At 45.6% G+C, this 14,732-nt stretch overlaps 1 protein-coding gene across 1 annotated transcript in view; it reads right to left on the bottom strand.

The window, feature by feature from the left end:
* Positions 1-1,912: 1,912 nt before the first annotated feature.
* The window catches only part of SOX5 (SRY-box transcription factor 5), a 279,255-nt gene continuing 266,435 nt past the window's right edge, over positions 1,913-14,732 (bottom strand). Inside the window, 2 exon segments of the mRNA XM_036400499.2 lie at positions 1,913-7,315; positions 11,409-11,625. Coding sequence (XP_036256392.1) covers positions 7,012-7,315; positions 11,409-11,625 — 521 coding nt within the window. The 3' untranslated portion in view covers positions 1,913-7,011.

Below are 14,732 nucleotides of genomic sequence, written 5' to 3'. Positions count from 1 at the left end.
GTGCTGCCACCCAGCAGGGATGTGCTGCAGCTGGGGCACAGCTGGTGCTCACAGGGCTGCCCACACCACCTGAACAGGCCAAGGATGCTGCAGGGCTGGTTTCTCTTTGCTGCCTGTGGCCAGCAAGAATCCCTGACTGCAGTGCCCGAGTGCCACTGTAACACCACAGACAGCACGGCAGCATCCCAGGGACTGAAATGAGCTACTCCAGCTCTCTGGCTGGTCTCAGGCAGCAGATTCCTGAGCTAAATATGTTCAAGGGTTGTCTGTCCCCCTGCAGAACGTGCTCTCCCCTGGCTGGCCCGACAGACAGACGCTGCCTGCTCCTCTCCCACGTTGCTTTGCCACGCATTGCTGAATATTCATCAGCAGAGCTCCCTGCCCTGCTCCCAGTGCTGCAGAGCCCCAGTGCTGAGCTCCTGGGGGGGCACATACGCTCCCATAACCTCTGCTGCCTCCTGGGGGGGTCTCCTCACTCTCCTACACGCACAGAGCCTGCCTCGCTCCCTTCTGGGGAGGAGCGCGCTAATTGGCACACGTCTGTCTTTTAAAATAGTCTAATGTCATAATTATCCTCATTTTCTTCCTTCCTGCTACAGGCAATTGCTGCAGTGTTTTAGAAGTTTATGAAAAAAAAAATTAAAAAAAAAAAACAAGCAAAACCCCCTGACAACTTGTCTAGGGAGAGAATTTGTACCACTCCCAAGGCTGGGCCATATCACTTAAGGACACCAGAAACTTTTTTTACACTTCAGCTGCATACTCAGGGTTTAACTAGTTGTCATTCCTGGTTTTGCAAAGCCCAGCCTTATCCACACATATTACAGTTTAGATGTATCCTCAGCTCAGATTGTCTCTGGTTCTCCTTGACATTTTTCCACCACAGGTTTAGGGAATGTTTTCGCTTCTGTCAGGTACCAGCCCCACCAAAAAGGAAAACAAAAAAGAAAAAGAAAAAAAAAAGGAGAAAAGAAAAGAAAAATGTTCTAAGTCACTCATCTCACCTGCTGATCCAGGTGGGCAGTGTGGGCCTTGGCAGCACCAGAGAGGGGCTCCATTCCTCACAGGTCACTGACAGTACCAGAAAAAGGGATTCTGATGAGTTAAACCATCCTGACCTTTACTGGCCTGAGCCCCCATCACATGGCTCCTCTCAATCCCATTCCCAGTGCCGCTGGCAGGTGCCCTGCAGGTGCTCTTGGCTGTCTCAGGGAGCTGCCAGAGCAGGTCCCTGGTTTGCTGCTGGGAGGTTTCAGGTGCCACCTCACTGACAGGAAGAGCACAGTGCCCAGCCTGGCAAACCAAAGCAGTGGGGACAGGTTCATAGGCTCTCCTCCTGCTTCCCCAAATATTGCCTTTTCCCTTCAGGAAATCTGGAACCACAGAGTGGCATCTGTCAAGCCGTAGGCACTTGAGAGTAAGCACCCATCAGAATAACTTACTGTCAAAACCAGGTACAAATTCATTTCATCCCACTTGGTGCCATATGCTGCTGTCAAAACTCCATGAACTGTTTAGGCAGCATGTTGGGACATTGTGACTAACTCTGAGCAGAGCTATTTTTTCTGTAGCTCGGTGTCCCTGTTTATCATTGGGTATTCCCTGGGCACAGCAGGCTCAGGGGGAACCCAGCCTGGGCAGGGAGCATGGGGCAAACCCCTGCCCATCATCCTGCACACTGCCCTGCCCACTCTGCTCAGGACCAGCTTCTCTCTGCTCTGACACCTGGGTTTGGAGGGGGAGGTGATTTCTGTCCTGTGCTTTGATGAAAATCTTCAATCCTGGAGCAGCCTGCTAAGCTGAGTCTAAATCTCATTTGCTGCTGCTGCTGGAGCCCAGGTGTTTTGCTCCCCTGGCAGGAAGGTTGGCCAGCACGCCCTTTGCTGTAAGAAGTGGGAAACAGACCACAGGATAGGTAAAGAACACATTTGCTGTTTTATTGGTGCCTTGCAGGGCAGTAATACTGAAAAAGGGGAATGCAAAAGAAACAAAAAACCCAAAAACCAAAACCGAAAACCCAGGATGGTGGCGATCCACATCGTATTTTTTTTAAAGAGTACATCAACTCCTGTTTTTTTTCATTTATTGTGGCATGAATGATAACATAAAACCAAAACATGAAAATATACAACTTATATTACACTATGTGTTATGAACAAAATATAAATCTATAACTCTATGTTATATTTACATAATTATTTCTTTTATTAAATTTCAAGTGAGATGGTAGGTTGCACATACTTTGTTTTAAGCTCCAGGCATTTGATTGTCTCTATTTCTTTTCTATTTTCATTTCACTTGTAAAATCCAAAACGTTAGAAGGAGTAAGAGCTTTAGAGCCAATGGAGCTATATAAATACTGTTTCAGCAAACCAGTGACAAAAAACACTGGGGAGTAGAGAAATCAGTCAGTAGAAAAAAACGAACTTGACACGTTCTTCAATCTGGGAAACTGACAAGTTAAGATAAAGTCGAAAAAATGTAAATATAAACCAAGCTAAACAGACAGCCCATGCCCTGTGAATTGAGGATACACTTGGATCCACATCGAGTGAATGACAGAGTTCTCTGCAGAATGCAAGGGATGGTTCTACCAGCAGTGGTCAGACAAAGGAGGTTCCTGTGCCACACACCTGCCCTGCTGCCCCACAGCTGCCTCTCCTGGCAGCACACGAATTCCTGCTCAGACCTACATTGCCACGGAGTGTAATTACTTCTGATGCTACAAATGTGATGTCAGAGGCTTCTTCGGGGACAATAACAGCTCATCTCTTTGGATTAAAAAGAAAAAGCTCTGAAAATGTGCTGTAAAAAGGTTAAAGACAATTTACTTTCTAAAAAATGATTTAATTAAAGACAGTCTACTGCAGTAACCAAATCTTTGAAATAATGTCTTCGAAGAAAGAATTTCTTCCATATGCATTCATAATAAGAGGATTTGGTTACAAAACTAATTAAATGCTATAATAATAGCTAGTGTTCTTTTCTGGGGGCCTGATTAATACAGCGGAACGGTTAGATAAAGATGTTAAATGCACTTAAAAATCCTATTTTACTAATATAAGGCATGAATAAATGGAAAAAAGGATATACTCTGTGTTATTTAATTGAGCTTAGAAGCAAGTGCCTCAGTTTTTTTCCTTTCTTTTCCCCTTTTCCCCACTGCTGGAGATGCTCTTCCTCGAGCTCCCAGGATGCACGGTGGCTTCCCCCATTCAGGAGGAGGTGCCAGGCAGCCCCCCAGGAGCATCCTGCCTCTCCAGCTTCCAGGGAACAGGGGAACAGAGCCCACCCTGGCATCAGGGCCTCCGTGAGCTTCTAGGTTAATAAATCCTCATCTCTTCTAACCTGGTTTTTCTACGTGCTCCAGGGCACAGAGCCCAGGAAAAAGAAAAAAAAGAAACAAGACAAGATAATTTTTATAAATGCATTATTTTGCTTTTTTGTTTTTTAGGTTTTCTTTCCCCAGAAAATTCAAGAGGGACAAACAGTACCCTATTTTCAAATCTGGTCTTCTACTGCTGAAGGATATGTGGGTGCTCATCCTTGGACCTCAGAAAACATTAGCATGGGCATTAAGCATTTTGCTGGTTTGGAACCCCAGACCCATCTCTGAAAAATTTATGTTTTCATCTTTCGGCCTCGTTTTTTTTTTTTTTTTTTACTTTTTACCATTTCTGCATTGGTTTCAACATCCCAAAGGTGGAGGAGGGGGACAGTCTGCTACAGCAGCCCATTGCCACAGCCCCAGGGAAGGGCAGGCTGGGCACAGCCTCTCCAAGGGAATGTGCACGGAATTGTCAGCCCTGGCTGGAGCAGGGAGACAGCTGGGAGAGATGGGGAGGGCTTTGTCTGACCCCACTGTGCCAGGGACACCAGGATGGGGACAGCAGGCACTGCCCATCCCTGGTGCCCCCAGCAGCCTCTCCCAGGGCATCCAGGGCTGGAGCTTGGTCCCACTGAAGCCCAAGGGCCCCTTCCCACCGAGCCCTGCCAGCCCAAGGCTTGCTCCAAGCCCCCCTGGCACCCACCTGGAGCTAAAACAAAGTGGCCCAGAGTGACACAGTTAAACCAGAGAGTCTCTCAGCTTAACTGGGGTGGAAATCAAGCATCCAGCAAAGGTGAGGCGAACCCACGAGAGTCAGAAGTCATTTGTTCACAAAGACAGGGAACGAATTTGAACGTTTTAAAAAAAATAAAATAAAAAGGAGCAAATATCTGTTTTCACATTGTACATAGTAATGATATAAAAACAATTGTCTATTTTTTTTTTCTTCCTTCTTATCCAAACAGAGTGCTTCAAAAAAATTGGCTCTAGATGACTGGTGTAATTAAATAACTAAAATGAGTGATGAGAGAGCAGAAGTTAATTAAGATTGAAAACAACACTCCCATTAATTCACTCCATCATAATAAACATCAGAAGTTGACATGGCTGGGGCCAAAATTAAAATAAAAGAAAGAGAAATGGTGTGAGCAGAAGAAGAAGCGATTTGTTTTCATATGTATATATATATATATTTATATATATATAAAAAGGTAAGGTGGGGAGGGGTATCCATTTTAAATAGCCTAACAGCTTCATTTGCTGCACTGCCAAATTAGAACAGAATAAAATAAAGTTAAAAAAGGGGGGGGGTGTAAATAAATTATACATAATTTACTAATCTGGGAACAGCTGACCATTATTATTATTATTATAATTACCATTCAACACTAGCAAGAAGAGGCAGTTCAACTGAAAAAAAACAAACCCCAACACAGTCATAAAATACAAACAGAAAAGAACCCTCTCTGACACGGAGGATATGATCAGCTACTCCAAGCATAATTTCAGAGCAAATCTTCTGAGAGAGAGAAAATAGAAAAGAATTTTTCAAAGCAGAGGTGGAAATCAAAATGGGGAAAACAGAAGAAAAGAGATGTAGCAGGGTGCAACTGTCACATGCCCAAACATGGGAGTATTGTCCTAAGTGTTCAATGGCATTTGCTTTTTGCTTTGCACAGGTCTGCAGAGGTCAGGTTACACTTCAAGTGGGATTTCAAGAGGCAAAAAAGGCATCCCCCCCTCCTACCTGTCCTGTTCATGGTCCTGCACCTGGCACCAAGGGCTGAATTTGCCTGATTGAGGGACTGATTACAAAATCAGGGCTGCCAAGCAGTGCTGAGCAGGGTTCTGTGAGTGCCTGGGCTGGCACTGCCACTGAGGGGTGTGGGGCTAACTTTACAAGTTAGAGGGGATAACAACAGCAACGCAGCTCCCTCTGGGACAGGAATTTACTGGGAAGCAGCACAGGGTTGGCATCCTCAGCTGAAGAAACAATTCAGAGGAAGGTTTTGCCCCAGCACGATGCCAAGACCTTCCAGAGCAGCTCCCAGACCCCTTTCCTCACGCTGATGCTGCCCAAGGAAGGCAGAGCTGCCCAAGCCATGGGAGTGCTCCACATCAAGATGGAAATAGTTTAGCACAGAGAATGATTTTCCAGCTGTGAGAGGCAGCAGCGAGGGAAACTCAGCCCTGCACCAGTCTGAGTTCCTGTAACCCCACCTGGAATTTGGAAATCTCCTCACAGCCATCAGCCTTCCTTCCCACACAAACATCCCACTGGTAAAAGAAGAATTTCTGCCAGTGCACAGGACAAAAAGAAGTCACTGGAAAAAAAAAATTGCCTTTTGAATCAGAGATCAGCACTCAGCCACCCTGAAGGGACGAGTTCATCAGAACTGGGCCCAGGTGGTGGTAACTTAATGATGCTCAGCACTTGGTAACATTTCCAGTGTCCCATGCAGAACAAACCCCATTTTGGACAAGCCTTTTATGTTGTTTATGCTGCCACTTGAAGTGCAAACTAAAAGTAAAGGGTTCTTACAGACCAAGTCCCTTGGAGGGTGCAGGGCTTCATTCTGGAACATGCTTTTTGCTCACAATAGTCCAAGATTATTCTTATTAGTACCATAAACACGCACACATGAAAATCCAAGACCATAAAATATTTTTTCTCTAAATTTCTTATGTCTCTCTCTCTCTTTTTTTTTTTTTCACCTGAGAACAGCACCTACAGTTTCCTTTAAAAAGCAAAAGCAAAAGCAAAAATATATGTCTAATCTCACCAGCTGCTGGTATATCAGGTTCTTCAAGGGATTGTCTAAGATATAACACTGTCCTAACTTAAGACAGAGCAAGAAGCAAATGAAAAGCCAAAGAAAAACAAAACAAGAAGAGACCAACCCAAAAAAAGCAAATTGGACTAGTTCAGCGCTTTAGTACAAATTTGGCACTTGCTCAAAGACTCAGTATGGTGTGCAACTGATGAAGAGAAGTCCTCTCTTGAAAGGAAATGCTTGTTGGGGTTAACAGAAAGACTCCCCACTTCCTTCCTTGCCAGCCACGCGCACAGGCACGCACACACACACACTTCTGACCCAGATTTGACAGGGAGGAGGAGGAGGAGGAGGAAGAGGAAGAAGAGGAGGAGGAGGAGGAGACAGAGGGGGTTAAAAGGAATTTTATCTTTTTTTTTTCCTGTCAGGTGCATTACCAAAAAAAAAAAATTATTTCTCTTTAAACTGTAGCACAAAACAACAAAACACATTCACAAGCCACTTGTTGGCACTGTGTACCTGAGTGAGAATTTCTAGAACATTGTAGAACAAACAGCCATAAAGTTTATTTGAAAAAAAAATAATAATAATAAAAGGTCAACGGGTAAGACTTCAGTGCTTGGGTATAGCAGCTGAATTACTGGCATTATTTTACCCATAGCTTATATCATTCTGTTGTTGTCGTCGTCGTCTTCGTTTCCTTTCTTCTGAGCCTTTTTTCCTCTGATGCAGGCTGATGTCTATTAGTCAGCTGATGTCCCAACTAGTTAAGACTAACAGTTAAAGTAACAGTCAGTGTATGAGAAAGTTAATGTGCTTGGCCACTGGCAAGGATAAACCAGATGGGGCTTTATTGATTGATCCGTTTCCTTTCCTCCTTGAAGTCCCGCGGGCGAGCGGCGGCCCCGATCAGTTGGCCTGGCCCGCCATGTGGTTTTCACTGTCACTGCCATAGTCTGCATCGGGGTCCTCCTCCTCCTCGTCGTAGTCGTCGTAGACGTCGCCGTTGGCCTCGTCGGGCTGCAGCTCCTCCTTGACGAGCGGCTCGTCGCCCTTGGGCCCGTAGGTGCCGGGGAGCGCGGGCAGGCCGGGCTCGGGGCTGCTGGACACGCTCGAGTGCTCCGAGGGCAGGTGGGGCGAGGGCATGCCCGCCATGGCGATGGCTCCCGGGTACACCACGCCCGCCGTGGCCAGCGGCAGCTGCGCCTGTTGCCTGCCGGGAGAGAGAGCTGTTAGGGATGGCAAATGGAACAACCTGGACACGCGACTTCCTGCGGTAAAACAGAAGGGAGTTTCATTTCTGACTCCAACATTCATGGATTTCCAAAAGCGGCACTAAAACCTCTCCAATGATACTAAACAAACCAACAATCCATCAAATTTCTCCTCCTCCATAAAGAACCACAAAACAATAAATTATTACATTAAGTACACAACAGCGGCAGCTGCGCCTGTTGCGTGCCGGGAGAGAGCGCTGTTAGGGGACATGAAATAAAGTGACCCGGACATGCAACTTTCTAAGGTGAAAAAGAAGGAAGTTTAATTTCTGACTTCAATATTCATAGATTTCCAAAAGTGGCAGTAAATTGAAAAATGACAGTGCCACCTCTCCAATGACTAAACTAACCAACAATCCATCAAACTTCTCCTCCTCCATAAAAAAAATGCAAAACAATAAATAATTTACATTAAGTACATAAAAAAAATTCGTTATAAAAATATCAACATCAAAAAACTTAAAAAAACTTAAAAAACCAAAGCAACAGGAGAGAGTGCAGGGCGTTGGAAACCTGCATGGAACACAAGGAGAGCGAGTTCAACAGTGGGTACTCTTGGGCCTGCACAGGAATTCTTGCACCAGCACCTGAAATTCACTGAGCCATGCTTGACAAACAAACCCAAATCAACTCCACTGATAACAAAACCCCACTTCTGAAAGCATCTCTAGCTGTACCTGAGCTACACAAACGAACCCAAACCAACTCCACTGATAAGAAAACCCCATCTATAGCTGTACCTGACCTACACAGCTTCAGCTTGCCTGCTTGTGAGAGAAACTTCTTTTCTGCATCAGCTTGGTGCCACCCAAAAATAAACATGCTTGCCAGCTGTGGTCCAACTTAAACCCATGTATTTTGAAAAGCTTCCTTTTAAAAAATCCAGCCTGCTATCAGGAGTGGACATTAGAGTCACAGTAACTAGACATAAACTGCCAATAGGAGAGAGGCAGCAAAGCCTAGGTAGACTGCACAGGATCGGGAAGGTGCTGCAGGAAAATGCCTCTGGGTGAGGAGAGAGCAGAGACAATGCTTCCTCCACATTCCTTCAGGGACCTGCTCATTACCAGGGAGAGGAACAGTGGGCTTTCTGGAGCCAGGATGAGTTTACAGGATGGGTCACTAAAAGCCTCCCACTGCAAAGTGAGAGCTTCCACTGGGAGCAGCCCTTGTGAAAAGCAGATTCTCTGAAGGAAGGTGGATAAAACTGGGAGAAGGCAGACTTAAAACGGAAGCGGGCATTACTGAAAAATAAATAAAAAGCAAGGAAACAACAAGAGCATTTGAGAAAATTTCCTACAGGATGCCTTTACACAGCGTCTAAGCCTTGGAAACCTGTCTGCAGTAATGAAAGAAGAATTATTCCAGGGCACAGAAATTCCCTCAGCATCAAGAACACTAGCTGTGTTATACCAGTGTTTGTTTCCCTGAGAAGCCTCAGAGTCCTGACAAGCCCAGAGGTTTAAAATTCATGCTGCTTTTGTTGCCTTCCTGCATGAAGTAATTCCATTGCAGTAATTCTGTTCAGTACATGCTGCACATTGTAATGTCATCAGCGGTGTGTCCATCTGCACTGAAAAGCCTTGCCACAGGAGACAGGGCAGAGTCTCTTGAGATGAACATTCTTAATTAAGAATGAAACCCTTCCCTGTTCCCCTGCCTGCCTGTGCCCTGGCTGCACAGTAAGCCTCACACAGTACAGTGATCCTGAAAGGCTCTCCTCTGCCAAGCAGCTTTATACTTGTTTGGAATTGCTTGCTGCATTTTCAGACACTTCCTGCCTGCCATCCAAGCAAGGCCTCCCTCCACAGAGCCCCTATTTCCACGTTTCTGAAACAATCCAAGTTGTCTCAGCTGAAGATACAGCTCTTAAAGTAGGGAGCAGATCTAATTTGCATTTTATTCTTAATTCAGGAGGAAGGCTTTTGTTTTCTGGAGTCAGCATCCCTGCAACAAGATTCAGCACACTTAAATTGGTTTTAATATTTAACAATAGGAACACTTTGCACTTAAATGGTGCTTTTCAGAGTGCTTTTCAAATATTAAATAATTTAAGAATAGTATTCTTCCACCTCTATGGGATGTCCAGCCTAGAGGATCTTGAAGCAGTCCTCAGACACTACTGTATTAGGGCTCTCAGCAGGCCCTGCCTGACACGCTACCACTGAAGATGAGGACACTGAAATAGGGAACATTAAAAAATTCCCAGTCCTTCCCACTGGGATGCCTCCAGCACAGTCACAGCTCCTGCTAAATCAAGCCCTTACTGTGGTGCCCAGGCAGGAGCTGGGCTGGTGTTGGGGAGTTTAGCCCTAAATGACCTGTACGAGTGGATGCAACAGATGGGGCACCTAAACCCACCTAAATAACCCATCTAAACCAGGAATGCAATGCTGGGACTGGTGCCTGCAGCCACGGGCCACTCTGCCAACTGCCTCCAGAAAGATTTCACCCTGGGTTCTGCCCCAGTGCAAATTACCTCCAGAAATGTCTTGATTTCAATGTCAGCCCTGTTTGGAAAGCTGAATTTCTGTAGGCAGAATGTTACAAGGTTAATTTTTCCCCATGATGAGGCATGCATGTTAACCAGATAAGCAGCGTTTGGGGGGCTCTGTTGCCACCTATTCTTTTTCCGTAAGGCCTCCTCCTCTTTTTTAATCTCTTGATGCCAAATGTTGGCTGACTTCCCTGTGTTTGTTTCAGTGCTTACCACTGGGATCACTGGACCTGCCAGCACCACAGGGTTAAGCAGCTCAAATTTCTCTGCTGAGCAGCTTATTCTAACAATGCACACTGTAGCTGTTTAAAACACAGGCTGCTGACACTTAACAGTCACTGGATAGATGCTCTCTCCTTTATTGCTACTTCCAGCCATTAACTGAAGAGATGTGCAACCCAGTTAATACCGAAAGGATTCCAAACTCAGATGAAAAAGAACACAAATTCCATTATTTCAGGGGGTCACTCTTGTTGCTGGTTTTGCCTGGTTTTTTTAGGATCCCTGTGTAGCTTTTAATTTTCACATGTGAGTACAGAAATATCGTGGAATATTTGATTACTTCGGATTCTTTTTGATCTGCTGTAACCAACACCAAGGAATATCTGCAGAGGGAAAATATATGCTAGTCTTCTAGGCATATTTTATTCTAATCATATCAAACTGATCTATTAGCTGTTTATCAGAACTGGCCTTAAAATTTCTGCTCAAGAGAAAGGATTTAACTTGCTGGACTGTAAGACACTCCCTGGAAGGAGAAATGAACAATGCAGACATGATGGAAACACAGCTTGGCATCAATGAACTGAGCCATGTCCATATTTCAGCTCAAGTTCAGTGTGCTCAGCAGTCCTTTTGCAGACCACTTGCCACAGATCCTACTGAATGCCAACTTTTTTTGCTTTTGGATCCTGAGGCACTACCACAGAATCCTTCAGATACTCTCTCTGAGGCCTCTTAATAGCTGTAAGGCTTTACTAGAAGACTTATTACTAGAAGACTTATTTCTTCAACCTGGCCCTCAGTGACCTGGGCTCCATCTGCACCACTGTCCCCAAAGCCATGCACAATTCCCTCTGAGACATCAGGGACATCTCCTACACAGGATGCGCTGCACAGCTCTTTTTCTTTCTGTTCTTCACCTCAGCAGAGTTTTCCCTCCTGACCATCATGTGCTATGACCGCTACGTGTCCATCTGCAAACCCCTGCACTACGGGACCCTCCTGGGCAGCAGAGCTTGTGCCCACATGGCACATTTCTTTAGAAATAAGTTTCACTGGAAAATCTTAAAGCCTTTTTTCTCATGATCAGAGTGGAAATGAGACAAGTGGCTGAGGTGTTGAGTGTTAAGCAGAGCCAAGGTTCCTGAAGCTGCCCAGGCTCCTCCTGGAACACTTTGCTGTGCAACACAGCTCTCATTTCCTGTCAGCAACACCTAACGCTCTCTCCAATAAACTACAATAAAGAATGAAGATTTCCCCCCGATTCTGGCTAGTTTTTGGAAGGGAGGGGCGTGTGGGAGGTGCCCTACCCGACGTTGAAGTACTGCCTCATCTCCTGGCGCCGGTTGCGCATGATGGCCTTGTACTCGCCAATGCGCAGCTTCTTGCCGTCCACCAGGCACGTGCGCTTGGGCCGCGGCTTGTACTTGTAGTCTGGGTACTTCTCCAGGTGCTGCTTGCTCAGCCGGGCCTGCTCCTCGTAGTATGGCTGCTTCTCTAGGTTTGTCATAGCTTTCCAGCGAGATCCTGCCACCAAAACACAGAAAACAAGAGAAAAAAAAGAGATGAGATGCCACTCGTCCCCAAACGCTGCCAAGGCAGGGGAACAAGTAGGTCACCCAGAAGAAGACACCCAAGGCCATTTGGCTTCGGGCTGGGAATCTGTCAGAGCTTCTAGACAGGGTTCTGCTCTTGTTTGTGTTTGACTCATAAACGTCCTGGGGATGGCCAAGATGCACAGAGAGGTGGCACTGGAAATTTTGACCCAATATTTTACTGAAATTTATCTACCTTACAAAGCCTTTCAGATGGGCAGTAAAACCATGATCCTGACAATGGCAACCCTGACACTTTGTTCCAGGAAAGAAGGCAGTGTATTTTGGAGGGATGGACACACAGAGTCTGCTCTGCTGTGGCCCCACATTTCCCCTGGCCACGTGCCTGCTCACAGCTTCTGCTCATGGAAGGCTCCCCTCCACATGCTGCTGTCTGTGATCCACGGCTGGATCGAGGCATCAGATCTGCAGAAGTCCACAGCCTAATCCTTCTGACAAACACTGTGTCTTTCTGGCTCCCAGGCTGGTGGTCAGGAGAGGAACTGACTGTAAATGTTCTGCAGTCAGGTACACGAGCCTGCAAAGACCCTAAAGCAATGCCTCTGAAAGCTATAAACTATCCCAGATGTGTCAGTGGGGTTTTAACTCCAGGACCAAGTGCTGGGAAACACTGCCAGCCCCAACTGAAAGAATTTACTGTATCATGAAGGGAAAAGCACTGGGCTACTGGCACATCTCTCCCAGGAGCTGCACTATGGCTTCATTGCTGGGAGCCCTGATTTCTGACTATGCTAACCTGGATATTTGAGATAGGGATATACTAAAGACTTCAAAATTGTTTTCAACTGCCTGCTGAAAGTTATAAACTAGTATTTCTTAAAGGATATAATATGGGAGCAGAAAGCAAAAGTTCTGGAATCAGTTGCCCCATTTTATTTTTCCATTAAATATAGAAGTGCTTGAGGGTAAGATACATTTCAAATAACAGGAATAGTTCAAGCTGTGAAACGTGTGGCCTAGAAAGAAAACTTTATTGGAAAATAGTCAAGTTTCCCACTGGAAAAATGTTTGAATAGTTTCTCAATTTAATGGGTTCATAATGCCATATGTCATACTTGACTTCCTCTTGTTCCTCATTTTTTATGGTCAGCTCATGCTGCTCCTCAGGCTGGTCTTATCCCACTGTACCCCCAAGACTTGCAGTAGAGGGAGCACAGTTATCCTTTCCCCAGGAAAGAAAACACTTTCATTCCCTCTAGAAAGGCCCCTTAGGATCTGGGGACACCATTTTCCCCGTTACTCTTTGGATCTTTATTCCATGGGCTTCGAGAGAGAAGAGCTGGTACCAGCTGCCCACACATCCAGAGATAAGCAGTGTATGAACAGTGATGTCTTTGTCCTGAGAAGGGCAGTGGGCATGCCTTTCTCAGCAAACACTGCTTTTAACTCAAACCCATAATTTTTCATCCTGTTTACAGCATGCAGAGATCCCCCAGCTAGCCCTGGAATGGGAAGGAGTTTAATGGCATTGATATTAGCTTAGGCCCAGCACCATAACTGCATGACTAGATGGCTTTTAGGGTCTGGACTGGAACTCCTGCACATCCCCTCTAATGCCACACAGAGTGCCTGGGCACTGGTGCCACACAGGGCAGCACCCCTGGGACCAGGACCCTGCTCAGCAGCTTGGGGCTCCTGCACAGAAACTATTCCCAGCTTTTCCTGGCAAAGACAGTGGCTGGAAAAATGCCACTGACTTTCCTCCTGGACTCGGGGGTGGATGACACAGTGACTGCACACCAACCTGAGGGAGCTCCCTGCTCACCATCCGTGCTGGGAAGCTTTGAGTGGGTCAGGCATGCAGGGCTTTTCTGCTTGACCATGAAACAGGAGTCCATTCCCCTCCCTGGCTGCATGCAAAACCACAAGCAGGATTCCAGCACAACTCGCCCTGATGTGGTGGCCCAAGTATTTAGGAAAAAACCCCAAATTCAAAGGCTTTGCAGCACCAAGCACAGCTCCTGCCCCTCAGCTGAGCCAGGGCAGCCAGAGCTGTGCTCACACAGCTGTGTGTGACTGGCAGCACATCTGGAGAGGGCAAATCTTTGAGTCCAGGGAAGAAGAGAGATGCCCTCACCCCTGCCCAGACACTTGTGCTCCAGGCACACACATGCAAGGTTCAGAGCTCTGCTCACTGCTGCTTTTAAGCCAAGTTTCTCTGACAAGACTTTTCAGCTGTTTGCAATATTCTCTAACTTTCAGTGCATTAGACTGACATTTTTCAACCTGAGTACCTGAATCAGGCAGATTTTATGTTTAAAAACATTCTCACATAGACAAACCCTTCATGGAATGTATAGGTATGAGTACACATTCATGTAAACATGTATACATTCCAAGAGAATTTCTGAAGCTAGTCATTAACTTCATTTTTTTCCTAAAATCTTTACGTAGATTTCTCAGTGAAATTAATTAAAATATTTACCGAAATATCTAAACAATGCATTATTAAATTGACAGGGTCCAGCAGTCCCATTTTAGCACTTTTTAACAATTTACTAAAAAAACCATTATCCACAAGTTTAAGTTGCAATGAACAGATGGATGACAAACGTATGCACAGATGAATTTAGTGACAAATCCGTGTATCTCATTTTTATGCTCAAAACATAATACCACAGTGTCAAACATAATCCCCAGAGAATTCTAGTGCTGGGAAGGGCACCTCCTCTCATTTTACTATAAAAATGACCCTGGACTGGTAGAACTCTATCTAAGTTACTCTGTGTGACAACAAGCTCTGTGACCTCAACGTGTAGCAGTGCTGCTGGAAAAATGGGAAAGAGAAATTGTGGCTTCCTAATAAGGACACCCTAATATCTGGTTGAACTGTGAGATTTAATTGGTCACCCTGTGCCAGTTAGCAGACAGCTCCCTGCTGGCTTCAAAAGCCTGGCCTTTTGCAGCTGAGGGAAGAACTTTGTAATATGTTTCTGTCAAGAAGGAAGATGCCAGGACATCCCTCTCTATCGCACATGTAGAATGAGAAAAAAAATCAAATGTGATGCTGTAAAGAAA

The sequence above is a fragment of the Molothrus ater genome, chromosome 5 (assembly GCF_012460135.2).
Source record: "Molothrus ater isolate BHLD 08-10-18 breed brown headed cowbird chromosome 5, BPBGC_Mater_1.1, whole genome shotgun sequence".
Taxonomy (NCBI): domain Eukaryota; kingdom Metazoa; phylum Chordata; class Aves; order Passeriformes; family Icteridae; genus Molothrus; species Molothrus ater.
This window is presented reverse-complemented; position numbering and strand designations above follow the sequence as displayed.